General features: G+C 43.2%; 1 protein-coding gene across 12 annotated transcripts; it reads left to right on the top strand.

Moving 5' to 3' along the window:
- Positions 1 to 205: 205 nt before the first annotated feature.
- Positions 206 to 27,922, top strand: LOC129829536 (tumor protein D54-like). Of its 12 annotated transcripts, none has more exons than XM_055891281.1 (11): positions 206 to 495; positions 6,176 to 6,342; positions 7,738 to 7,886; positions 8,733 to 8,792; positions 14,575 to 14,622; positions 16,477 to 16,578; positions 22,186 to 22,212; positions 22,979 to 23,020; positions 23,526 to 23,574; positions 25,249 to 25,282; positions 25,696 to 27,922. In XM_055891281.1, the coding sequence occupies exons 1-10, from the start codon at positions 477 to 479 to the stop codon at positions 25,255 to 25,257; spliced, it is 672 nt and encodes a 223-aa protein (XP_055747256.1). In that variant the 5' UTR covers positions 206 to 476; the 3' UTR covers positions 25,258 to 25,282; positions 25,696 to 27,922. The 12 variants fall into 12 exon arrangements, with proteins under 12 accessions (XP_055747256.1, XP_055747255.1, XP_055747258.1 ...); XM_055891280.1 differs by having other exon boundaries at positions 22,976 to 23,020; XM_055891283.1 differs by lacking the exon at positions 14,575 to 14,622.

Genomic DNA, 27,922 nt, shown 5'->3' with positions numbered 1-27,922 from the left:
CCACAGCCACAAAGTCACATTTGGCTCGTAAATAATAATTAGCTTTTTGGTCTTAATTTGAGGTTAGGGTTTGGCATAATGTTAGCAGTGTGGTTAAGGTAATGGTTAGGTTTAAAATCAAATTATAAGAAGATAAATTGTAGAAATGGGCGGGGTTTATGACGTTATGCCTGTGTTAACAAGTGACGACGGGGCAAGGTGACGCTTTGAACACGTCATCCACAGACGCCGGAAAAGGCGCAAGCTGAAAGTTCATCATCGAGCTGAGGTGGCTTTATTATTGGAGCGAGTACTACCTGTTCGTATCTGTCTCCCTCGACGAATGAGGTTGTTATTGTTGAGTACTGTCACGCCAGAGGTTCTCAGGTTTCGATTGATTGAGTGGACCGCACTGCTAGCTAGCCACCACCCTTTTCCATTACTAGCTAACATCGTTCTCGCTTAAGGACGCTCAAACACTCCGCTTATTCGACGCCATGGACCCTGTTGGTCAAGGTAACGTACATTACTGATACTATTGTTTTTGAATTTAAGACATACTTGCCAGCTGGCCGTTGGTTTAGGGGGAAGTTATTACGAATTCTTGTTCATGATTGTGCATTGGATATGAACGCAACTTCGGGGGCCCGACGCAGCAACAGCCGTTCTTCTGGAAATGTCATAGGAAGGGGAAAGGAGGGCAGAGCTCGAGTTACTGTGATGAAATATCTTTGTTAATCTCATTAATTTAGGCCCCTCAATTATCTCGTTTAATGTTTTTATAGTTATGCGATTATTCAATTTGCTTTTTTAATGGCTCGTATCTTTTTTGTAAACAAAGGCTACTTTGCTTGCTAGCTAGCATGCTAGTTAACGTAACTGGCTAGACAAGAACGCAGCCAGGATGGTTGGTTAACTAGTTTGTTAGCTTGCCAGCTGATATGGTTCAATTGAGTGACACACCTTGGCTATGTTCCCAATGACCAACAAGGCAACAGTACAGTGAACATGTCATACCCCACGAACGAAGTAGCGCCCCCCATTGGGCTATTGAGTTATCGCGTGTGACACATTTCAGTTGTGTGACCACAGATTTATTATGTTGACCAGATACTCAAGTGTCTGCTCAAATGGAAAATAAATGTCTTTAAAAAAATGGAAGCCAGTTAGCCTCTGTAGTATATACACTCCCTGTAGTTCATGTCATGTGCCATTTAAAAATAGCTTTTATAAACCAATAAGGAGATGGGAGAGGCAGGACTTGCAGCGCGATCTGCGTCAGAAATATAAATAATCTGTTTTAGCCCTTGGCAACGCAGACGCTTGTTGACGTGAGCAGTGTGCGTGCAAAAATTGAATAAGATTTCTAAATTTATTTTACAACGCTCGCACGTGAGAGGTGTGGTCAGCCTATTAAGACCTTCAGTTGAAAAACGACTAGGGGGGGAAACGGCAATATTACTGTTTCTCGCTTGAGTCACCGTAGCAACAACCTAGACAGAAACGGTTCCTCAAAATAGGTTGAATTAATCCAAGATAAATCAAGAAAGCGGTCATTAATTTTGACGTTTTTCCAAAGAGGTAAAATTGCGCGACTAAGACATCTCACTAAGTTGTTTGGTGCAGTATTTTTAAGTGGAAAAAATGTGGATGAAAACTAGTCGTCCTCTCATTGAATGAAAAGGAATTAATGTTCTCACTCCTGCTAGGAGTAGTACTGTTGACCAATCCCAGACGAAGGGGTGTAAACTTAATTTCTAATGGATGTTTTCACCTATGTCACATGAAACCACGCACATGTGCGGTGCACATTTTGAGAACGGTGTGTTGCGCTAATTGCATTTTTGGAAATTTTGCGCGTAGCCTACAACGATGTGCTTACTGTTGAGCTTGTAATATGAAGAAATGAAGCTATTAACATTCTAAACGGTCTGAGCTGTTGCATCGGTCTCATTGCTTAATTTTAACATTTAAATTCTGTGCAGTAGGTGTATGAATTTTGGATCTGTCGTCCCAGAGTCGAAGGGCGACAGGCCCATGATTTTGAGCCCTGGAGGCAGTTATTTTTAAAGGACATTTACATATTTAATTGTGATGTTGCAATATATTATAGGCTACCAAGGGTGGCCAATCATCTTCCAGGAGAGCCTTAAAGGGACAGTGTTGTATTTTGAGACTTGGCAAGAACCCAATAGGCAGTGTTGTATTTTGAGAACCCAGTAGCCTTAATTTGCCTTATTCTCTATGGTGAACAATTTTGTGGTTCCTTGCATCAGACCTTTTTGTTGTTGGGACAAGTTTAAATATAATTTATTTATCCTTTTTATTTAACTAGGGAAGTCAGTTAAGAACAAATTCTTATTTTACAATGATGGCCTACCTACGCTAGGCCAATTGTGCACCGCCCTATGGGACTCACGATCACGGCCGATTGTGATACAGCCCGGGATCGAACCAAGGTCTGTAGTGGCTCCTATAGCACTGAATTAAAAACCTGTCTTACTTACCCGACGGGGAAGTGGCAAAAAAAGAAGTCAATCAATAGCTAGCTTTCCATCCAGTTGGCGACAGATTTCCACATAAATATTTGTAAATCTGCATAAGGAAAATATGTGCATTTTCCCACCAGTGGTGTGTTTCCACCAAACAGACATGTGGATAAAAATCTGTGTGCTGACGTAGTGCACACAATGACCTTTAGGTTTTTATTCAATACAACGTGTTTCCATCACAAGTTTACTTTTATATGGTTATTAATATTTGAGCATAGACGTTTCCACCGTCATTTGTCGCATAATACATTTTACAAAGATTCCACCATGTCGAACAAACAATTCTGTCTGCATTTTATAAAAGTGTACCTAAATGTAATTTATTATATGTACACGCAGTGTATTCAGACCCCTTTTTCTACATTTTGTTACATTATAGCCTTGTTCTAAAATTGATAAATGATGATGTTTATCAATTATTTTCCCAATTAAAAAAAAACAAACAAACAGCTGAACCCCCCCCTGCACCACAGCATGATGCTGCCACCACCATGCTTCACCGTAGGGATGGTGCCAGGTTTCCTGCAGACGTGGCACTTGTCATTCAGGCCAAAGAGTTCAATCTTGGTGTTAATCAGCCTAGAGAATCTTGTTTCTTATGATCTGAGAATCTTTAGGTGCCTTTTGGAAAACTCCAAGTGGACTGTCATGTGCCTTTTACTGAGGAGTGGGTTCCGTCTGGCCACTCTACCGTAAAGGCCTGGTTGGTGGAGTGCTGCAGAGGTGGTTGTTCTTCTGGAAGGTTCTCCCATCTCCACAGAGGAACTCTGGAGCTCTGTCAGTGACCATCGGGTTCTTGGTCACCTCCCTGACCAAGGCCCTTCTCCCCCGATTGCTCAGTTTGGCTGACCTGCTCTAGGAAGTATCTTGGTGGTTCCAAACTTCTTCCATTTAAGAGTGATGGAGGAAACTATTCTTAGGGGACCTTCAATGCTGCAGACATGTTTTGGTACCCTTCCCCAGATCTGTTCCTCAACACAATCCTGTCTCGGAGCTCGGCGGACAATTTCTTCGGCCTCATGGCTTGGTTTTTGCTCTGACATGCACTGTCAACTGTGGGATCTTATATAGACAGGTGTGTGCCTTTCCAAATCATGTCCAATCAATTGAATTTACCACAGCTGGTCTCCAATCAAGTTGTAGGAAATCTCAAGGATGATCGTTGGTATCAGGATGCACCTGAGCTCAATAACGAGTCGAATACACTGTGTATATACCATACCAGTCAAAAGTTTGGACACGTACTCATTCCGGGGTTTTTGTTTATTTTGACTATTTTCTACATTGTAAAATAATAGTGAAGACAGACATCAAACCTATTAAATAAAACATATGGAATCATGTAACCCAAAAAGTGTTTCCTCTTTGTGTCCTAAATTGCACCCTATATGTAGTGCAGCCATGTCAAAAGTAGTGGATTATATAGGGAATAGGGTGCCATTTGGGACTCTAGCTTAGCCCAGTTCACTCAAAGGATAGACGGGAGTGAACTAATGGCCATTTAAAAGGCTGCTGCTTCCGTGGTGGGCTAGTTCTTCTTAGAAGAACGTTTAGGCCTAACTGTGTAATTAGCCCCACTCTCCCCCCAGGAGTCTTCTGCTTTTGTGGCACTAAGCCCTTTCCTTACATTGTGTCGCTGTTTCAGTCTCCTTATCCATTTCTGTAGCTTGCCTGTCTCTCTGTAGGTGCCTGTAACCAGGTTTCCATCCCAACTTTTTTTTTTTTTTTATGAGAGTACGCCGGATAAAAAATAATGTCACGACAGGGCCTGATAGAAACAGCAAATTTGTCTAAACTTTCAAAATGTCAACAAAACAGAATGCCTTAGGCAAGGTGGGATCGTTTATTCTGTCAAATGTATTATGCAAGAAATGGTGGCGGAAACATCTATGCGCAAATATTGATATAATAACCATCATATACCGAAGAACACGTGCAGGTCACGTGATGATAGTGTCGTCGGAGTGAATTTACACCTTGACTTTTCCCACATCTTGTTAGCCTGAATTTAGAAATATATTTTATGTCACTGGTCTACTACACCTATTACCCCGTAATGTCAAAGTGGAATTATGTTTTTCAGACATTTCTACAAATTAATTATAAATGAAAAGCTGAAATGTCTACTTTTCTACCCCTTTGTTATGGCAAGCCTAAATAAGTTCAGGAGTAAAAATGTGCTTAACAAGTTGCGTGGACTCGCTCAGTGTGCAGCAATAGAGTTTAACATGATTTTTGAATGACTTCCTCATATCTGTGCCCCACACATACAATTAAGGGTTCTCAGTCAAACAGTGAATTTCAACCACAGGGACCAGGGAGGTTTTCCATTGCCTCACAAAGAAGGGCACCTATTGGTAGATGGGTAAAATAAAAAAAGCTAACATTGAATGTCCCTTTGAGCATTAGCAAGGTCAAGTAATTAAACTTTGGATGGTGTATCAATACACACAGTCACTACAAAGATGCAGGCATCCTTCCTAACTCAGTTGCCGGAGAGGAAGGAAATCGCTCATTGAGGCCAATGGTGACTTTTTAAAAAAACAGTTATAGAGTTTAATTGCTGTGAGAACTGAGCATGGATCAACAACATTGTAGAACCTAAATGACAAAGTGAAAAGGAGGAAGCTTGGACAGAATACAAATATTCCAAAACATGCATCCTGCACTAAAGTAAAACAACGAAAGCTAATGGTTTGTCCTGAATACAGTGTTATGTTTGGGGCAAATCCAATACATTACTGCATCATTTTCCTTCCACTTTGACATATTTTGTGTAGATTGCTGACGAACAAAATGGCAGTTTAAATCTTGGTGTGAATATTTCCTGAAGGCCCCGTATGTTGTGTAGTCCTCCCACATTATACAGGGGGATGCTTGATGCTACTTTCCTCTAAATAATATTATTATTATTCTGAAGAGATGATTGATGCTTGACAAATAAATAAAAATATCTCGCTCTTATCCATAATATCATCATGTGCATGTAGGTAGTCTATACCTGCCCCTCGGGGCTCCTGAGTGGCGCAGCGGTCTAAGGCACTGCATCTCAGTGCAAGAGGCGTCACTACAGTCCCTGGTTCAAATCCAGGCTGTATCACATCCGGCCGTGATTGGGAGTCCCATAGGGCGGCGCACAATTTGGCCCAGCGTTGTCTGGGTTTGGCCGGGGGTAGGCCGTCATTGTAAAATAAGAATTTATTCTTAACTGACTTGCCTAGTTTAAAAAAATATTATAATACTCTGCGAGCTGTTGACTAGAGCCAACGTGCCAAGACTAGAGTGGGCACATTCGCTATATAACGCAACATCGGTTGTGACAATGCGATAGAAACCCATTTGACTTTTATATATTTTATTCAACCGCACAAGTTATTTTTATGTGCACTACGTCATCAACGCACGTCCTTTGATCTGCAACAAGTCAAATTGATTGAAACATCTCTGGTGGGAAAATGCGCATATTTTATTTTAGAATATTCAAATGAAATTCTGTCACCATGGAAACCTTGCTAGTGTGACTAAAGACAGTGGGTGAAGATACAGATGTCTGGTTCTCTTACTGTTGATGACATTAACGCTTCAATTCAAGGCCTTCTACTCTCATCTCAGCGTGCCCCCACTCTCTCTCTCTCTTGAACCAGACATCAACCTGAACTCCCCCAACAAGGGCCTGGGCCCCGCAGGAGGAGTAGACTCCCTGACGGGTGTCTCCATGGAGGGGGGAGCCATGGGAGTGGCAGCCGTCAACACGCTGCCCCCAGGGCTCACAGAGGAAGAGGCAGAGGAGCTCTACTCTGAGCTAACCAAGGTAGGTCCTGTTGTCCTGTCTGTTGGGGTTAAGGTTAGAGGTAGGCAAGGGCGTAGCAGCCATCCACACGCTGCCCCCAGGGCTCACGGAGGAGGCAGAGGCGCTCCACTCTCAACTAGCCAAGCTAGGGTCCTGTGTCTTCATCCGTCTGTCGGTCTGAGCTCACCAATGTAGGTCCTGTTGTCCCTAGAGTTTGGTTTACTAATAATTCATTCAACAAATATTTGAGGAACTCTGTCAGGCAATGGGGACATTGAACAAATATAAACGCAAAATGTAAAGTGTTGGTTTCATGAGCTGAAATAAAAGATCCCAGAAATGTTCCATATGCACAAAAAGTGTCCCCCCCCCCCCCCCCCCCCCCCTAAAATGTTGTGCACACATTTGTTTACATCCCTGTTAGGTAGTATTTCTCCTTTGCCAAGATAATCCATCCACCTGACAGGAAGTGGCATATCAAGAAGCTGATTAAACAGCATGATCATTACACAGGTGCACCAAAGATTTTTTTATAACTAAGATAGACCACAGCCTGTCCTTTTCAATGGGAACAAATGAGTCAGGGGGTAAAACAAGTATGGCATCGTGTGGGTGGGCAGTTTGCTGATGTCAATGTTGTGAACAGAGTGCCCCATGGTGGGGTTATGGTATGGGCAGGCATAAGCTACGGACAATGAACAAAATTGCATTTTATCAATGGCAATTTGAATGCACAGAGATACCGGGAAGAGATCCTGAGGCCCGTTGTCATGCCATTCATCCGCCGTCATCACCTCATGTTTCAACATGATAATGCACAACCCCATGTCGGAAGGATCTGTACACAATTCCTGGAAGCTGAAAATGTCCCAGTTCTTCCATGGCCTGGATACTCACCAGACATGTCACCCGTTGAGCATGTTTGGGATGCTCTGGATAGTCGTGTACAACAGCGTGTTCCAGTTCCCGCCAATATCCAGTAACTTCACACAGCCATTGAAGAGGAGTGGGACAATATTCCACAGGCCACAACCAACAGCCTGATCAACTCTATGTGAAGGAGATGTGTCGCTCTGCATGAGGCAAATGGTGGCAACACCAGATACTGACTGGTTTTCTGATCCACACCCCTACTTTTTTTTTAAAGGTATCTGTGACCAACATATATCTGTGTTTCTATTCATGTGAAATCCATAGATTAGGGCCTAATTTATTTCAATTGACCGATGTCCTTATGGGAACTAACTCAGTAAAATCTTTAAATTGTTGCATTTTATATTTTGGTTTAATGTAGTTTGCATGTTTTGAGACTAATTCACCCAAAGAAGACTTACTCTTCAGTTAACCACACATGTCAGACATTGGTGGAAAGGGGCCTGGAATTGACCTCTGACCTCTCCTGTGTGTTGCTGTCAGGTGGAGGAGGAGATCAACACCCTGAGACAGGTGCTGCTGGCCAAAGAGAAGCATTCTGCTGATCTGAAGAGGAAGCTGGGGCTGAGCCCCCTCAACGAGCTCAAACAGAACATCACCAAGGGGTGGCAGGATGTCCAGACCTCTAATGCGTAAGTAGAAGATCCTTTAAAAAAAAAAAATCATGTTCAAATCCTTAGTGTTTTTTTACCAAGGCAAAATAGAAGGGTGAAACATCTTTTAATGTTTTAAAGTTTCAGTATGAGTCATTGTAATTGGATTTTAATGACCGAAGATAAAACCACAACCGGTTGTTTTTCAATGGGAGAAAATGAGTCCTAGTGGGCAGAGCCAAGCATGAGCTACCGAGATCCTTTTGACGCGTTGTATCATGTATATATATTTCCTTTAGGGAACGCCCACTCTGAAGTGCACGTGTGCAGTAACTCAATTCGCCCTTGCGCTCGTAAACAACAAAACATTTAAATACTTTGGAAAAGGTTAAAGTCTACAAAACTTAGTCCACTCTGTTTTATACCAGATTTTAGTTTTGAGAACTGAAAACTGTATTGCGATCCAACGATGAGAAAATTAGCAGAATGTCTTCCCGACTCCATCTTCTCCCACAGGCGGCCACTGGGCTTCCTCTCGTCACCATATTTGGTAGTGAATGGAAACACCTGATTGGATGCTTCACATTTGATACATCCGGTGAAACATCTGTCTCATTATTCTGTCTGTGGTATTAGCTACTGGATTGTTCCCTTCTCAGATATCATATCAACTTAAGCCTCTTGCAAATGCTTGACTCTTACTGTACGGCTGTGCTAGCCTGGTTATCTTTCCCGAACCGTTCTGGAAATGACAAGGTGAGTAGAAAATATCTGAGCCAGCACGTTTTACGGGTCTGAATCTATAGCATGAATCAGGCGACAGACGGCTAACAGCGGGACACGCCGCTGAGCTGTACATCTCTAACCCCAGTCTCTGTTTTCTAGCTATGTCAGAACCACTGAGAAACTTGGCGAGTGGAATGAGAAAGTTACCGGTTCAGAGTTGTGAGTCTCTCCTGTTTTACTGCTCAATCGATCGCCACCTGTCGCCTGCAACTAGTGTGTTTGCGCTCCCCCCCTCTGCTCAGAACTTTAGTAACATAGCTGCTGTATCTCACCATTTTATTATGTTTTAACACCTGTCTTTGTCCGTAGGGAGCATGTTAGTTTCCTCTTGGCTGCTACGTGTGAAAACTCCCATCCCCCATGAGACCATCTGTTTTATAAAGGCCATGTATTTAATAATACAGAGGGCTTTAACTTCACAGAAAGATGTAGTTTAATATAAAGGCCAGGTATTTAATAATACAGTAGGCTTTAACTTCACAGAAAGATGTAGTTTAATATAAAGGCCAGGTATTTAATAATACAGTAGGCTTTAACTTCACAGAAAGATGTAGTTTAATATAAAGGCCAGGTATTTAATAATACAGTAGGCTTTAACTTCACAGAAAGATGTAGTTTAATATAAAGGTCAGGTATTTAATAATACAGTAGGCTTTAACTTCACAGAAAGATGTAGTTTAATTTGCAACTTTTTTTTCTTCTTTCAGTGTCGTGATGTAGTCGTAATATCATAGTGGAATTGTTTTTATTTTTATGTCATGAGTCAGTAAGTGTTAACTTTTCACGCCTCTCAACCCCGGATCCGGGATCACCCCCCCCCCCCCCACACACTGATTAGCATCGCTAGCATAGCGTCACAATTAAATAGTAGCATCTAAATATCATTAAATCACAAGTCCAAGACACCAAATGAAAGATACAGATCTTGTGAATAAAGCCACCATTTCAGATTTTTAAAATGTTTTACAGGGAAGACAAAATATGTAAATCTATTAGCTAACCACGTTAGCAAAAGACACCATTTTTCTTTGTCCACCATTTTTTCTCTCCACCAGTAGCTATCACCAATTCGGCCAAATAAAGATATTGATAGCCACTAACCAAGAAAAAACCTCATCAGATGACAGTCTGATAACATATTTATTGTATAGGATAGGTTTTGTTAGAAAAATGTGCATATTTCAGGTAGAAATCATAGTTTACAATTGCACCCACCATCACAACTCGACTAGAATAAATAGAGAGCAACGTGTATTACCTAATTACTAATCATAAAACATTTCTTAAAAATACACAGCTCACAGCAATGGAAAGACACAGATCTTGTGAATTCAGACAATATTTCAGATTTTCTAAGTGTTTTACGGCGAAAACACAATAAATCGTTATATTAGCATACCACATATGCAAACGTTACCCGAGCATTGATTCAAGCCAAAGAGAGCGATATCGTTATCATCGCCAAAATATATTAATTTTTTCACTAACCTTCTCAGAATTCTTCCGATGACACTCCTGTAACATCATATTACAACATACATATAGAGTTTGTTCGAAAATGTGCATATTTAGCCACAAAAAACGTGGTTATACAATGAGAATACTAGCAAAACTGGCCTGAAAATGTCGGGCGCCATCATTGACAGTGATCTTGTCTAATGAATAACTATTCATAAACTTGACTAAAAAAATATAAGTTGGACAGCTATCGAAAGACAAATTAGTTCTTAATGCAATCGCTGAATTACATTTCTAAAATTATCCTTACTGTGCAATACAGGGTTCGCCAAGCGAAGCTATACCAAAAAAAATGGCGGAATATGCGTTTAACATTTTTCTACAGAACAACGATTTATCATCTTAAATATTTCTTACTATGAGCTGATCTTCCATCAGAATCTTGGGCAATGTATCCTTTCTCCGGTCTAATCGTCTTTTGGTCGAAAGATGTCCTCTTGTCCGTCGAAATGGCCACTAACGTTCGACCGGTACTGGAAACGTGCCCGGCGCTTCAAAGTGCATCACAAAGAAATGCCTCAATCGCACTAAACTGATATAAATTGCTATAAAACGGTTTAAATTAACTACCTTATGATGTTTTTAACACCTATAACGAGTAAAAACATGACCGGCGATATATAAGTGACTAAACCAAAGCTTGGAAAGAGAGCCAGTCCGACGTCCTTCGTGCGTCAGGGGCAGCAGGAAAAGAAAGCCACTTCCGCCTTGTGCTCTTTTATACAGGCCCTGATTGCGCAATCGACTCCATTCAAATTGTCACCTCTTACTGACATCTAGAGGAAGGCGTGGGCAGTGTTTGTATCCTCATAGCATTTACAGGGACTTTAAAACTGACCTGGGACCAGAGGCCAAGATTTCTGAAATCTCACTCCCTGTCAGGAAAAGTGCTGTAGAATGAGTTCTGTTCCACTCAGAGACATAATTCAAACGGCTATAGAAACTAGTGTTTTCTATCCAATAATAACAATAATATGCATATTGTACGAGCAAGAATTGAGTACTAGGCAGTTTAATCTGTAGACCAAATTATGCTAATGCGAAACAGCACCCCCTATAGTGGCAAGAAGTTAAACCACTTATGACAAGCCTAAATAAGTTCAGGAGTAAAAATGTGCTTAACAAGTCACATAAGTTGCATGGACTCACTGTGTGGAATAACAGTGTTTAATGTGATTTTTGAATGTCTAACTCATCTCTGTACCCCACACATAGTTATCTGTAAGGTCCCTCAGTCGAGCAGTGAATTTTAAACACATATTCAACTACAAAGACCAAGGAGGTTTTCCAATGCCTCGCAAAGAAGGGCACCTATTGGTAGATGGGTAAAATAAAAAAAGCAGACATTGAATATCCCTTTGAGCACGGTGAAGTTATTAATTACACTGGATGGTGTATCAATACACCCAGCCACTACAAAGATACAGGCGTCCTTCCTAACAGAGTTGCCGGAGAGGAAGGAAACTGTTCTGGGATTTCGCAATGAGGCCAATGGTGACTTTAAAACAGGTACAGGCTGTGATAGAACTGATGCTGGATCAACAACACTAATTTTCCACATAATAACCTAAATGAGAGTGAAAAGGAAGCCTGTACAGAATAAAAAATATTCCAAAACATGCATCTTGTTTGCAATAAGGCACTAAAGTAAAACTACTAAACATTTTAAATAAACTTTTTGTCCTGAATACAGTGTTGTGCTGGATTAGCCCCAAACATCACTGAGTACCACTCATCATATTTTTAAGCATGGTGGTGGCTGCATCATGTTATGGGTATGCTTGTCATTGGCAAGGACTAGGGAGTTCTTTTTAGGATAAAAAGAAACAGAATAGAGCTAAGCAGAGGTGAAAACCTGGTTGTCTGCTTTCCAACAAACACTGGGAGATGAATTCACCTTTCAGCAGGACAACAACCGAAAACACAACACAATATACACTGGAGTTGCTTACCAAGATGACATTGAATGTTCCTGAGTGGCCGAGTTACAGTTTTGGCTTAAATCTATGGTAAGACTAGAACATGGATGTCTATCAATCAACAACCAACTTGACAGAGCTTGACAAATTAATAATGGGCAACAATTGTACAATCCAGGTGTGGAAAGCTCTTAGATTTACCCAGAAAGCCTCACAGCTGTAATCGCTGCCAAAGGTGACTCTAACATGTATTGACATAGGGGTGTGAATAATTATGTAAATTACATTTCTGTATTTAATTTTCAACAAATGAGCTAACATTTCTAAAAACATTTTTTCATTTGCATTATGGGGTATTGTGTGTAGATGGGTGAGATTTTTATTTTAATCCTTTTTGAATTCAGGCTGTAACAAAATGTGGAATAAATTGAGGGGCATGGATACTTTATGAAGGCGCGGTATGTTATGCTAGCTAGCTAAACATGGTTATGGGCTGGCACTGGCAGTATGGGATTATGGAGAGTGACTAGTTTATTTGTCATCTTGCTAGGTAGTTATCTAGCTGTGGCCATCTTGCTAGTATCAACTAGGGCTTTCTACAAAATGGCAACATTAGCGACGCTAGCTAACATTGGAATTTTATTTATATATATATATGCTCGCCATTTTAGCAGATGCTTTTTAATCGGAAGCGACTTATTTATTCGTGCATACATTTTACATATGAGTGGTCCCGGGAAGTGAACCCACTACATCTGTGTTTTTATAAGCTACAATCTAGACCAGAAGTAACGCACGGACATGTATTCCCAAACGACGCTACTGCCACCTTCTGGTTTGGAGTTTTTTTTTTTTTACGAGGCTGACGACTTCCAAGGTCATTGCTGTGTGAACACGAGATTTCCTGCCGACAGTACTTAGAGATCTCTGAACATCAGAGAACGTTTCATTCTCCTTACCGTGTAGGATTATCCAACGAGCTATGAGAGCAGCTTTAGCTCCCTATTTCAAAATGATCCTTTTTTTTGATCGCTAGCTAGCGATGACTCACCATCACATTGACGTCTATCAGCCGTCTATCAGTTCCTTTCCCCTTGTACTATATTTCATACTATAAAGCAGGGAACTTCCTTGCCCTAAGCTTCTCAGTGTTAAGGTGACATCCTCTGAGCCAACAACCAATATTTGTTTTTACACTTCTGTTATTAGTTTGGTGGCAGTTGTGCTTACAACTAGGGAAACGGGGGGACATGGGACCTAATGTTTCCCCCCCTTTTCCATGCTACAGTATTTATATCCTACATCTATGTGAAAAGGTAGTGAAACTAACCTTCTCACACCACCACTGTTGCTACAGCAAATTTTATTTTCCGGGTGGCTGTAGGCCAATATTAACAGGCTTGGTAAGTGGCTTATTTGTGAGCTATCTTGCACTGTCCTTTCAGTATACATACACACACAAATAGTTTTACTCTTAACAGGATTGTGTGGGTGAGGAATGGAATGCTGGAGAGGGAGAGAAACACCAATTGAGAGAGAGAGCTAGTTGGCTGTGTGTGTTTGCGCACCTGTGAGATTGAAATGTGGCCAGACACATTTTGAAAAGCCAACTAACATTTTACTCCTGAGGTACTGACCTGTTGCTCCCTCTATAACCACTGTGATTATTATTTGACCCTGTTGGTCATCTATGAACATTTTGAAGAACAATCTGGCTTTAATGGCCATGTACTTTTATAATCTCCACCCGGCACAGCCAGAAGAGGACTGGCCACTTCTCAGATCCTGGTTCCTCTAGGTTTCTTCCTGGGTTTCTGCCTTCTCTAGGGAGTTTTTCTGAGCCACTGTGCTGCTAAATATGCACTGTTTGGGGTTTACGGCTGGGTTTCTGAATAAGCACTTTTTTTACAAAGGGCTTTAAATACATTTTGATTTGTATCAGTATTTACAGATAAAGAAGAAAGTTAAGGGTTTTATTTAGCCTATTTTTAGCAAGACTGCAGCTATGTATTGCTTTCCAGTTTCCTTTCTAGTCAGCAGATACCAAGCCACATCCTCTTTTCCATTCAGGCAACCGACAAACAGGATCTGCAGGATACCACTAATTCCATGTTTTGTTTCAGGGACTGTTTGGTTGGTGCTAAATGAATGACATATATCAAATAGTCTGCTGTATCTGATGCTGGATAGTCTTTGATGTGGGTTACTAAGGAAGTTCTAATCCCTAAACACAGAATAGTTTAGTGCAACCCCGTTAGGTACTCGAAGCCCTAGAAATTCTGCGGAATTGGTTATTTGTCACGTCTGCAATTTTCCAAAGACCCCCAAAAAAGAGGGGGAAAAACTGTCACTGTTGCCTCCCGACCCAGTAATCAAGATTTTGAATTTTGTGTGTGAAGTACAATTTCATATAAACGTCATAAGTCTCTAACTTGCCCTTTCCTTCCATGTAAAAAAAAGTCTATTTTTTTGTTTAAATGTTCATTGTCACATTGTGTCCGTAGATATCTTACAGCGTCTGCCACTTTGGATGACATTGCCCAATCTGAAGCGTGAGTCAATATATATTACATTTTTTAGTTTATTTATATTTAAGTTGGTTTTTCAGCAGGGGTAAAGGGGCTTCTGACTTCATGCCATTTGCTTGGAGGGAGAGGGTGGAGTTCTGTCTGACCATGCTTCTGTTCTGTTTGGCTGGTGGTGTGTGGATGGTGGTGTTGGTTTCAGTGGGTTTGATGGTAGCTTCTCTCTGTATTGGTTCTTTAGGCCCTGTTCCTCAACTGCAGCCCTGGAGTCCCCCCCCCCCCCTCCCCTCCCTCTCACATTTTTGGCTTAGCCTTGCAAATGCCTACGTTATTATTATAGCTTGTGTGAGGCAACAACATAAGTTGTTGGTTAATTGAGGACTGAAGTTGAGTTATTTTTTTAATTTTTTTGTGTTCTACTGGAGGCCTAGTCTAGCTGAATGTACTGGCCTTAGTCATCACATCTCCTGCGGACCCTCTGACCTGCTTTACAACGTGTAACAATCGATCATTCATTGATTGTCCACTAGCTGCACAGTTTCCCCAACTGTGTGTTCACTATTATCAAACGGTTATCAATACCATTTTTTTTAGTTGTTTGTATTGGTCAGTCTGAATAGAAATCAATCTTAAGGGATGAGGACTTAGACCCTATAGACGTGTGTACTGAATGGCTGTCTAGTAAGAGATACTTGCGCTATCAGGGTGACTTAACTATGTCTCTAGCGTGGCATCAAATCGCCACCTCTGCTCAGTTGTCTGTGTGGGTGGAGTACCGCCCCTGTATAGGCCTAACAGCCATACATTGAGGGATATCTGTATATACGATGGGATTATACAATATTATGGGCATTGGGGCAGGAATGTGTGTAGAATGGTATGGAACACGTGGTTGCCATGGTTTTGATTCCCGTCCATTATTACAAGCCGTCCTCCCCTCAGCACAGTCGTGTCGGAAGATTCCTGCTTTAGGTTGGTCACATTGAGGTTTGTTATGGAGGCCTAGATCATTTAATGTAAAGACTATTTTACTTCTGTTTTTCAACTTTACGTTTTCAATTTATAGTACGATCTAAAATAATAACCTATTTGTTTCGAGATCGTTTTAGGCTGCTGCGTTGTGCAATTGATCCACCCACCCTGTTGAACTTTAAAAATACTGTACACGGGGTCGGTAGTCCGCCTCGCCCCACGGGGTCAGTAGTCCGCCTCGCCCCACGGGGTCGGTAGTCCGCCTCGCCCTACTGAACTCCCACTGGGGTCGGGTCGGTGGTCCGCCTCGCCCCACGGGGTCGGTGGTAGTGTAATGTAGGCATACAGTAGAGAAGGCCTTGTAACTGCAAGACAGTCCCTGTTTTTGTCCCTTATAAATTACTGGTTGTCAATGAAGCCATTTTAATATCCTTATCAATCAAACCATTGAGAGGAAACCTAATGCTTAATTTAATGTTCTTGGTAGAGACATTGGTCACGTATTGGATACAAGCTGTTTGCTGTGCTATTTTTCTCTTCTCTTGTTTCCTCTGTGTTTCTGCAGACTTGTATTTGTCCTGTATGGCTGTTCATTAGTCAAAGGCTGCGTTGACACAGCCAGCCCAATTCTGATGGTTTGTCCAATTGTCAAAGAAGCTGATCTGATTGGTCAAAAGACCAATTAGGTTTCCACTATCAGAATTGGGCTGCCCTGTTTTTAAAGGCAGCTTTTGTCTGTGATTTAACTCCTTAGTGGCTGGCTGACTTCTGCTTAATCTGTTCTAAACCAAGTGAGGCTGGTTTTCGGTCATGTTCTAAGGAGATTCCCTTCTCTCTCTCTCTTCTGTCTACCATCTTCCCCCTACTCCCATCTCTCTCCCTCCCTTATTTTCTTCTCTCCCCTTGCAGGTATAAGAAGACTTCCGAGACCCTGTCTGTGGCTGGACAGAAGACCACCGCTGCCCTCTCCACCATGGGCACTGCCCTCAGCAGGAAACTGGGAGACATGAGGTACAGACCAAGACACAAAATGGCCGCCGCCGGCCCTTCCTGTAGAACAGGGGTGGGAAACCATAGAAATAGAATTACTAGATTTTTTTTTTTTTAAAAGACCCTCGGATAACAAATGTTTTCACTGTTACAGAACAGTGACTTGGGTATGTTAATTATAGTATTTATATAGACCAACCCTCTAGGGCTGTAGCAAATCTACTAATCAGCTGTACCTCAGGACCTTGATTAGCTGAATCAGGAATTACAGCAGGACTGGAGCAAATGCCTGTATACTACTCAGTAGTTATCCAGGAAGAGGGTTGGCTATCCATGATGCCACATATACCTTAAAGGTAAGGGAGTGGATCAGAACCAGTCAGTATCTGGTGTGACCATTTGCCTCAAGCAGCGTGACACATCTCCTTCACATAGAGTTGATCAGGATGTTGATTGCAGGCTGTGGAATGTTCCACTCTTCGATGGCTAAGTAAAGTTGCTGGATATTGGCGGGAACTGGAACACGCTGTCGTACACGTCGATCCAGAGCATCCCAAACATGCTCAATGGGTGACATGTCTGGTGAGTATGCAGGACATGGAAGAACTGGGACATTTTTAGCTTCCAGGAATTGTGTGCAGATCCTTGTGACACGGGGCTGTGCATTATCATGCTGAAACATGAGGTGATGGTGGCGGATGAATGGCACGACAACGAGCCTCAGGATCTCTTCACGGTAAAATGCAATAGTGTTCGTTGTCTGTAGCTTATGCCTGCCCATACCATAACCCCACCACCACCATGGGGCCCTCTGTTCACAACATTGACATCAGCAAACTGCTAGCCCACATGACGCCATACATGTGCTCTGTGGTTGAGGCCGGTTAGACGTACTGCCAAATTCTCTAAAACGACGTTGGCTTATGGTAGAGAAATTAACATTAAATTCTCTGGCAACAGCTCTGGTGGATATTACTGTAGTCAGCATGCCAATTTAACGCTCCTTCAAAACTTGAGACATCTGTGGCATTGTGTTGTGACAAATCTGCACGTTTTAGTGGCCTTTTATTGTCCCCAGCACAAGGTGCTCCTGTGTAAATATCATGCTTTTTAATCAGCTTCTTGATACGCCACACCTGTCAGGTGGCTGGATTATCTTGGCAAAGGAGAAATGCTCACTAACATGTAAACAAATTTTTGCATCACAATTTGAAAAGCTTTTTGTGTGAATAGAACATGTCTGTGATCTTTTATTTCAGCTCATGAAACATGGGACCAACACTTTACATGTTGAGTTTATATTTTGTTTCAGTGTAGATACTAGCTGTGGTGATGCCATGAGGGCCATACTTCTTACAGCTATGTTGAACATGCCTGTATGGTTCAAAGCAACACGGGTGTCATTCATGTTATAAATATGTTAAATAATCCCATCTGTCCGTTCATCACCGACACTTTAGTCCCCCTCCCTAATTGCATACTAACTCCAGTGTCTAAGGGAACTGGGAATATGCTTGTTCATTAACATTTTAACGTTTCCAAGTCCACTTCAGTGTGTGTGCGACAGTATGTTGGCATCCTCCCCCGTTCTAGCTGCGTTTCCAGCTCCGTTACCCCGTTCTAGCTGCGTTTCCAGCTCCGTTACCCCGTTCTAGCTGCGTTTCCAGCTCCGTTACCCCGTTCTAGCTGCGTTTCCAGCTCCGTTACCCCGTTCTAGCTGCGTTTCCAGCTCCGTTACCCCCGTTCTAGCTGCGTTTCCAGCTCCGTTACCCCGTTCTAGCTGCGTTTCCAGCTCCGTTACCCCGTTCTAGCTGCGTTTCCAGCTCCGTTACCCCGTTCTAGCTGCGTTTCCAGCTCCGTTACCCCGTTCTAGCTGCGTTTCCAGCTCCGTTACCCCGTTCTAGCTGCGTTTCCAGCTCCGTTACCCCGTTCTAGCTGCGTTTCCAGCTCCGTTACCCCGTTCTAGCTGCGTTTCCAGCTCCGTTACCCCGTTCTAGCTGCGTTTCCAGCTCCGTTACCCCCGTTCTAGCTGCGTTTCCAGCTCCGTTACCCCGTTCTAGCTGCGTTTCCAGCTCCGTTACCCCAGTTCTAGCTGCGTTTCCAGCTCCGTTACCCCGTTCTAGCTGCGTTTCCAGCTCCGTTACCCCCGTTCTAGCTGCGTTTCCAGCTCCGTTACCCCGTTCTAGCTGCGTTTCCAGCTCCGTTAACCCCGTTCTAGCTGCGTTTCCAGCTCCGTTACCCCGTTCTAGCTGCGTTTCCAGCTCCGTTACCCCGTTCTAGCTGCGTTTCCAGCTCCGTTACCCCCGTTCTAGCTGCGTTTCCAGCTCCGTTACCCCCGTTCTAGCTGCGTTTCCAGCTCCGTTACCCCGTTCTAGCTGCGTTTCCAGCTCCGTTACCCCGTTCTAGCTGCGTTTCCAGCTCCGTTACCCCGTTCTAGCTGCGTTTCCAGCTCCGTTACCCCGTTCTAGCTGCGTTTCCAGCTCCGTTAACCCGTTCTAGCTGCGTTTCCAGCTCCGTTACCCCCGTTCTAGCTGCGTTTCCAGCTCCGTTACCCCCGTTCTAGCTGCGTTTCCAGCTCCGTTACCCCCGTTCTAGCTGCGTTTCCAGCTCCGTTACCCCAGTTCTAGCTGCGTTTCCAGCTCCGTTACCCCGTTCTAGCTGCGTTTCCAGCTCCGTTACCCCGTTCTAGCTGCGTTTCCAGCTCCGTTAACCCCGTTCTAGCTGCGTTTCCAGCTCCGTTACCCCGTTCTAGCTGCGTTTCCAGCTCCGTTACCCCCGTTCTAGCTGCGTTTCCAGCTCCGTTACCCCCGTTCTAGCTGCGTTTCCAGCTCCGTTACCCCGTTCTAGCTGCGTTTCCAGCTCCGTTACCCCGTTCTAGCTGCGTTTCCAGCTCCGTTACCCCCGTTCTAGCTGCGTTTCCAGCTCCGTTACCCCGTTCTAGCTGCGTTTCCAGCTCCGTTACCCCGTTCTAGCTGCGTTTCCAGCTCCGTTACCCCCGTTCTAGCTGCGTTTCCAGCTCCGTTACCCCCGTTCTAGCTGCGTTTCCAGCTCCGTTACCCCGTTCTAGCTGCGTTTCCAGCTCCGTTACCCCGTTCTAGCTGCGTTTCCAGCTCCGTTACCCCCGTTCTAGCTGCGTTTCCAGCTCCGTTACCCCGTTCTAGCTGCGTTTCCAGCTCCGTTACCCCGTTCTAGCTGCGTTTCCAGCTCCGTTACCCCCGTTCTAGCTGCGTTTCCAGCTCCGTTACCCCCGTTCTAGCTGCGTTTCCAGCTCCGTTACCCCGTTCTAGCTGCGTTTCCAGCTCCGTTAACCCGTTCTAGCTGCGTTTCCAGCTCCGTTAACCCCGTTCTAGCTGCGTTTCCAGCTCCGTTACCCCGTTCTAGCTGCGTTTCCAGCTCCGTTAACCCGTTCTAGCTGCGTTTCCAGCTCCGTTACCCCAGTTCTAGCTGCGTTTCCAGCTCCGTTACCCCGTTCTAGCTGCGTTTCCAGCTCCGTTACCCCAGTTCTAGCTGCGTTTCCAGCTCCGTTACCCCCGTTCTAGCTGCGTTTCCAGCTCCGTTACCCCGTTCTAGCCGCGTTTCCAGCTCCGTTACCCCGTTCTAGCCGCGTTTCCAGCTCCGTTACCCCGTTCTAGCCGCGTTTCCAGCTCCGTTACCCCGTTCTAGCTGCGTTTCCAGCTCGTTACCCCAGTTCTAGCTGCGTTTCCAGCTCCGTTACCCCCGTTCTAGCTGCGTTTCCAGCTCCGTTACCCCCGTTCTAGCTGCGTTTCCAGCTCCGTTACCCCGTTCTAGCCGCGTTTCCAGCTCCGTTACCCCGTTCTAGCCGCGTTTCCAGCTCCGTTACCCCGTTCTAGCCGCGTTTCCAGCTCCGTTACCCCGTTCTAGCTGCGTTTCCAGCTCCGTTACCCCGTTCTAGCTGCGTTTCCAGCTCCGTTACCCCCGTTCTAGCTGCGTTTCCAGCTCCGTTACCCCCGTTCTAGCTGCGTTTCCAGCTCCGTTACCCCGTTCTAGCTGCGTTTCCAGCTCCGTTACCCCGTTCTAGCTGCGTTTCCAGCTCCGTTACCCCCGTTCTAGCTGCGTTTCCAGCTCCGTTACCCCGTTCTAGCTGCGTTTCCAGCTCCGTTACCCCGTTCTAGCTGCGTTTCCAGCTCCGTTACCCCCGTTCTAGCTGCGTTTCCAGCTCCGTTACCCCCGTTCTAGCTGCGTTTCCAGCTCCGTTACCCCGTTCTAGCTGCGTTTCCAGCTCCGTTAACCCGTTCTAGCTGCGTTTCCAGCTCCGTTAACCCCGTTCTAGCTGCGTTTCCAGCTCCGTTACCCCGTTCTAGCTGCGTTTCCAGCTCCGTTAACCCGTTCTAGCTGCGTTTCCAGCTCCGTTACCCCAGTTCTAGCTGCGTTTCCAGCTCCGTTACCCCGTTCTAGCCGCGTTTCCAGCTCCGTTACCCCGTTCTAGCCGCGTTTCCAGCTCCGTTACCCCGTTCTAGCCGCGTTTCCAGCTCCGTTACCCCGTTCTAGCCGTGTTTCCAGCTCCGTTACCCCGTTCTAGCTGCGTTTCCAGCTCCGTTACCCCAGTTCTAGCTGCGTTTCCAGCTCCGTTACCCCAGTTCTAGCCGCGTTTCCAGCTCCGTTAACCCGTTCTAGCCGCGTTTCCAGCTCCGTTAACCCGTTCTAGCCGCGTTTCCAGCTCCGTTACCCCGTTCTAGCTGCGTTTCCAGCTCCGTTACCCCGTTCTAGCCGCGTTTCCAGCTCCGTTACCCCGTTCTAGCCGCGTTTCCAGCTCCGTTACCCCGTCCTAGCCGCGTTTCCAGCTCCGTTACCCCGTTCTAGCCGCGTTTCCAGCTCCGTTACCCCGTTCTAGCCGCGTTTCCAGCTCCGTTACCCCGTTCTAGCCGCGTTTCCAGCTCCGTTACCCCCGTTCTAGCCGCGTTTCCAGCTCCGTTACCCCCGTTCTAGCCGCGTTTCCAGCTCCGTTACCCCCGTTCTAGCCGCGTTTCCAGCTCCGTTACCCCCGTTCTAGCCGCGTTTCCAGCTCCGTTACCCCCGTTCTAGCCGCGTTTCCAGCTCCGTTACCCCCGTTCTAGCAACAATACTTAATTTCCTGTCTGTATCAATGTGTCTTATGACCTTCCGTTCTTTGGATTGTTCTGTTTGATCAGTGTTTTGTTTGTCATTTTCTTCTATCACCAAGCCTGACTAATAGATGTTTCTGATAATGGGTCCTAACACCCCCTACAGCAGGGCTTCATGACATGTGCCTCTGTTCAATACCATCTAACATGTAACCACCATTGCTGCCAGATTTGGGTATTAAAAAAAATGTCTGACCTGCGTAATATTTTCTTTGTCGCTTAAAATCATGTCAACAAATGGTAGTGTCCCAAATGGTTCCCCTTTCCCTACATAGTGTGCACTACTTTTGACCTGAACCCTATGGTCAAAAGTGACGCACTAAATTTTGGAATAGGGTGCCATGCCATCTAGGACACTTCCTCTGCGAGCGGCCTCCTTGCAACCCTGTTCTACAGTAGCTTATCTATACCCTAACCTGATAGGCTAGCTCTGCTCGATCCACCACTGCTTGTTCCTCACCCTGTTTTCGTTCTTCCTGTGTTTTTTGCTGCGACTGGTCTACAGAGCGCTGCCTTTCTCAAACTCCTTTGGGTAAGAGTTCTCTGCTCCTGTTGGGACCGAAACATCCCAATTAGCTACTTGGTCAACTTCTACAGCAGATCTGTCCAGTAAATATGGCTGCTCTGCTGCAGGAGTTAATTAATTTTTACATTTATTGAATGCCTATTTGTCATCCCTCTTGCTGTTATGAACATGAATATTCTCTTGTTATTATTGGAGGAAATCTGTTTCCCTGCATATATGAGTATGACTGTTAATCTGATTGTTTGACTGAAGTGGCCACCAGGGGGCAGTCTCCTCAACTTGCACAGACTTGTCTGCAGATGTTCTTTAACTGTGTTCGTTTGACTGGCTGTCTGCTCTTTAATCTTTCTGTCCCATAGAGATAGTTAGAAGAAGCAACATTGTATTTGTCTCATTAGGGTGTCTGTGAGAGCATGGGCAGTGGCATTGAGGCCATCTCCATTTTGAAGTAGTCAATTTTCTACTTCTGAGTTTGTAAACAAACTGAAAGGGTGCATACTGTCATCTGGAGTGTGTTTGAACAGGTATAAAGACAAAGTTGGTGATTTACTGTCACCTGCAGTGAGGGAATGTTGGCTGATCCCTCCTGACGACCTGGTTGGCATCATGTGATCATTAACCCTAGATGACTACTTCAAAATGGTGAAAGTCATCAATGGCGCTACCAATGCTAAAACGGGCTTTTGGGGTCTAGAGTCCTCTCTCTCGCTCTCTGCTTGGCTCCTAACACTCACACTTCCTTGTCTCCTTCCCTTTAACGCTTACAAAGTAGCAACTACTCCATCCGCCAATCGATAAGTATGCCAACGATGAGGTAAATTGGCTCTCACACTTTTTGGTTTTTATTATAGTTTACTATTTATTTTATTGATCACTTTAATGAAATGAGGCATTTTAGATTAACAGTTGTGTGGTCTTGTTTGTGATGTTGGTGTTTTTAAATAAAATAACTCTGCTTTTGTAATTGGAAGATTGCTGGTAATCAGAATCATAGAGGCTCACAAAATACTGTTGACTCCATTTTTTTTTGTTTTTTTTAAGCAACTGTGTTAAGACGAGCGTAAACCCAGATGATGTGTGAAGATGTCACCTCCATCAGTTTAACCCTGGATTTAAGGAATCTGGTGGTTGAGCATCTTTAGTATTCTAAATGTACCTTAATAACCCCTTTAAAGGAGAGGATTATTATTTTATCATCCGGGGGTTTCTATCGTGAATGAACACTTCTGAAAGTTGTATTTTTTTGTTGTTTAGTCAGTGATATTCCTGTTTTTATTTTATTTGTTGCTTGAATGTTTTTTGTAATATCTGTTTTGCAGAAACTCTCCTACCTTCAAGTCGTTCGAGGACAAAGTTGGGAACATCAAGGTGAGCTGAAAATGGTTCATGGGCAGACGATGACGGTGTACTGCGTCAGGGACCACTTTTGATTGCCAATTCATCAGGGACCCCTCATATCAGAACACAACTTTAATGTGATTTTTTTTTTCAAAAATGTATTTATGTTTTAATCGCATACAAGCAGTTTAACTATGACTTCTACAGTGCATGGCCTGACTAAGTCTCAGGCCCTGGGAAAGAACATTTTAAAAGTTCCGTCTTGGCATCAGAGAGAATGTTACCGTTTTTAAAGCTTATTTCTTGTAATTCTATATGTTTTGTCAGTGTCATTAGCATTTTTTTAAGCTTAAGAGATTCTGTTACTTTTTTTGTAGACTTTTTAGCCAGTAGTTCTGAAAGTCGTCCCACGACTATTGCGTCCAACGTCGTTGCTCTCTTTGCTGTGTCCACTGAGCCGTTGGGCCCGCCCTGCAACCTCATTTGATAACACTAGGCTGGCCTCTTGCTCACTGTCACTCAAATTCAAGGGGCTGAAGCTCCATTGGCTAGAATTTGAATTGCTGCTCATAGATTATGCATGTATGAATTACACAGACACATCCAGCCCAAAACGGGAGGTTTAAAATGTGTGTATATGTATGTCGCTGAAGAACCAGCTAACGTCTTAAATTAGTGCATTTATGTTCAAAAACAAATTTGGGCAAATACAAGAATTGTGTCATTGATGTATTATTGTGGATACCAATTATCCCCTGCGAGCCTCCCAGGCCCATGTTGTGCATCTGAGGGTTAAGAACGTAAACTGTGGATGAATAATATTACACCCTCAACTTTTTCCACAGATCCCTTGTCCAAAAATGTGTTTAATCTGTTATTGCTTGCAATATTACCAAAAAATATATATAAATATTTTTTGACGTCTGGTCGCGGATCCCCTTACAGGACCTGAGCCCAACTTTGAGAACCTCTATACTAGTAGACGCTGACCTAACACAACTCTCCATTTTGAACTGGAATGTACCAACAACAAGCCAAGTCAAATGGAAAAGTATATTTTTCTAGTTTGTACTTAAAAAAAAAAATAAAAAAAAATCGAATCTGCATTGTGCACTAACAGCATATTTTTGCTGTGCTGCCAACAAGTGTACCCTACAAATGAGTTGGAGGTTAAATGCTGCACCCTACAAATGAGTTGGATGTTAAATGCTGTACCCTACAAATGAGTTGGAGGTTAAATGCTTCTATAAACTGGGTGGTTCGTGGCCTGAATGCTGATTATTATTTTTTTATTATTATTTTTTTTACATTTATTTTATTTGTAATTTAAAAAAAAAAAAAATTTAATAATTGGCTGAAAGCCATGGTATATGAGACCATAAACCATTGGTATGACACAACATGTATTTTTACTGCTCTAATTACGTTGGTATCAATTTATAATAGCAATAAGGCAACTCCGGGGGTTTGTGATATATGGCCAATATACCAGGGCTAATGTCTGTGTCCAGGCACTCCGCGTTGCGTCGTGCTTAAGAACAGCCCTTAGCCGTGGTATATTGTCCATATACCACACCCCCCTCGTGCCTTATTGCCTAAGTATCCTATTTTATTATTATGTTTTGATATTGGATTATTCTCAACTGTCTCAATATCACTTAAGTGACTGTCTCCCTGACGATTGACCATCTATTCTGTTCACAGTTGGGCTGATTGGTGTCCCTGCACTGCAGCACAGGTAAACAAAACGTGGCTGGGGAAGTTGATTTAGAATTGTACCTAGTATTTACTAACGGTCTTGTTTGGGTTATTGTTAGATTGTATTCTAGCTTGGTGTCACCCTCGAGTTTGTCACATCGTTTAATAATTTACTGGTGCTGCAGAATTTTTGTTAGTGTGAAACTGCTTAACAGATTCATGATCAGTACAAATCTCAAATGAGAGATATATATATATATATATATATATATATATATATATATATATATATATATATATATATATATATATATATATATTACACACACACACACTGGGTTAACCTCTCACACACGGCTCCTTTTGAATTAAATTACTTCTGGGAAGATTTACCATCACGTTGATACCAGGCCATTCTTCCCCCCCCCCCCCCCCCCCCCCGTCATCCTTCAGTAAATGGTGGTTGGACCCAGAGGTAACGGAAAAGCTGTCCAGTCCCCGACCGAAACGAACCCCGTTCAGGACAACGCACCCTTCTGAAGATCCTCTTTCCGCTCTTATCCCCGGGGACTGTGACATCATCACTGAGTGACCTGTGACATCACACTCCACACCATATGCCATTACTCACTACCGCCTCCCACCTCAGTTACCTATAGCCCAGTCCTAAATGGGCCCTTGGCTCCTAGGCCCTTGTGGAGATCTGATAGGTGGAATTGTTGCCGTATTGCTTACACCTATCCAATGAGAAGGTGGAGCCACTACCATATTGTTGAAACCTATCTGATTCTGATGATTTGTTGCCAGATTGCTTGCGCCTATCTAGTCAATTTCAGCTCTACACAAGTGCCTCGGGAGTTATGGGCTAAGGGTCGATCTAGAATCTCAGCCTACTAAAAGCATGTGCATATCTCATCTCAAAGGACAACAGGTTACACAACATCACATCACCACCGCTTGTAAAACAAACAAAAAAACTGTTAACCCATTTTTGTATTATAACTATTTTACACTGCTTTGCATAATGTTTTTACATAACTTTTATCTATATGTAAAATTATATGAATAGATATATTGTAAACAATACTGCAAGTCGGCATTTATCAGTAGGTAACGTGGATGGAGAGTCTCGGAAACACGAGTGCAAAAAAAAAAAATGTCCAAAAGGAGAATAAAAACACTATGAATACAACAAGGATCTCTGTTTTGTATCCTGCTGGGCATCTACTTCAGTTTATTTTCTACACTGACTAGAATGTGAAGCAATGCTTTGCTGTATAGCTACCTGGCGAAATGTAGAAACTGTCTTTTGGCCTTACTTATTCTTTCACTCCTGTTACTTTGTTTACTTTGCTGGTAGAAAAGTTTATTTCGGTATTTTTCTCTTCACCCTTTTTTTTATGTGTGGAAGAGGGTTTTAAAGGGGAGGGTTTTTAATCACACTGTGTGTAGGCTCACTGCTAATGTGCCACATCTGAAATGATCTACTGTGAAATACAGTCCAGACATTCTGACATTTATTATATGAAGAATTGTCCCCATGCCCCAGAACTAATCCCCCGCTCTGTGTGTGATATATATATATATATATATATATATATATATGAATTATGTACACACTTGTCTCGTGCACACAACATACACTCCCACAGACCCTGACTAATGTCACTGTTATGATCACCAACTGTTTTAGCCAGTGTGGACTTTTTAACACGAAAGATCAACTAGCTGTAACTGTTATCCAACCTTCAAACACAACCATCAACAGCTGCAGTTGGTTTGGTAGCAGGCACTTTTTTGTTATTTTCAACATGAAGTACCTATTTTAGATTTGTGTTATTTTGCCTGATTAAGTCTATTTCTATCCATGGGATTATTCATTTAGCCTTTATCTATCCTACTTAAGTATTTTACTTTGTTTTTATCTGTTTTGTGTTCATTTTTAGAAGTCATACTTGGGTGATGTATTTTAGATTTTTTTTCTTGGGTGTTTAATAGTTATTTTTGTATTTAAGTGCCATCTGTAAATTTGTTGATTTAATAAACCTGCCTGTTAGATTTCTCTCAAGAGAATCCTAAAGTTTAGATTTTATTAGGATGCCCATTTAGCTGTTGGACATGCAGCAGCTACTCTTCCTGGATTCTACATAAAACTAAATATATGACCGAGTACAGAACCGTTGTAGATGAGAACAGAAGATAATATTACATTTAAATTAAAATAACAGTACAGATACTGGTTTCCCAAACCCAGAGAATCTCCATTGAGAATACTTTTTAGTCCAGGACTGGTCTTGTTGGCAGACCGGTCCTCGCAGGCAGCCTAATTCTGATATTTTGGGCAATTTATTGTTAAGATCTGATCTGATTGGTCAAAGACCAATTAGTCGCAAAATATCAGGATTGGGCTGCCTGAGTAAACACCGTAGGTTTCTATTGTCTCTGGTTATGACACGGCAAGGAGAACGGCATCTGTAGCTTGTGTGGAGTTGCAAATACATGTTTGGGTCAAATGTACATTTTTGCAACGGGATGAAAGAATGAATATATATATTTGCTTTAGGACGTGAGCCTAATTGTAGACATTAAAGGGATCAGAAAGGTGAATGTTGGCTGAATAAAATAAAAAGTGGTTTGTCGTTATGTTTTGGATTTCAATAAAGCATTCCTTTAAAGGAAA

The sequence above is a fragment of the Salvelinus fontinalis genome, chromosome 31 (assembly GCF_029448725.1).
Source record: "Salvelinus fontinalis isolate EN_2023a chromosome 31, ASM2944872v1, whole genome shotgun sequence".
NCBI classification, from domain to species: domain Eukaryota; kingdom Metazoa; phylum Chordata; class Actinopteri; order Salmoniformes; family Salmonidae; genus Salvelinus; species Salvelinus fontinalis.
Note: the sequence above shows the minus strand (reverse complement) of the source record. Positions and strands in the feature narration are given on the sequence as shown.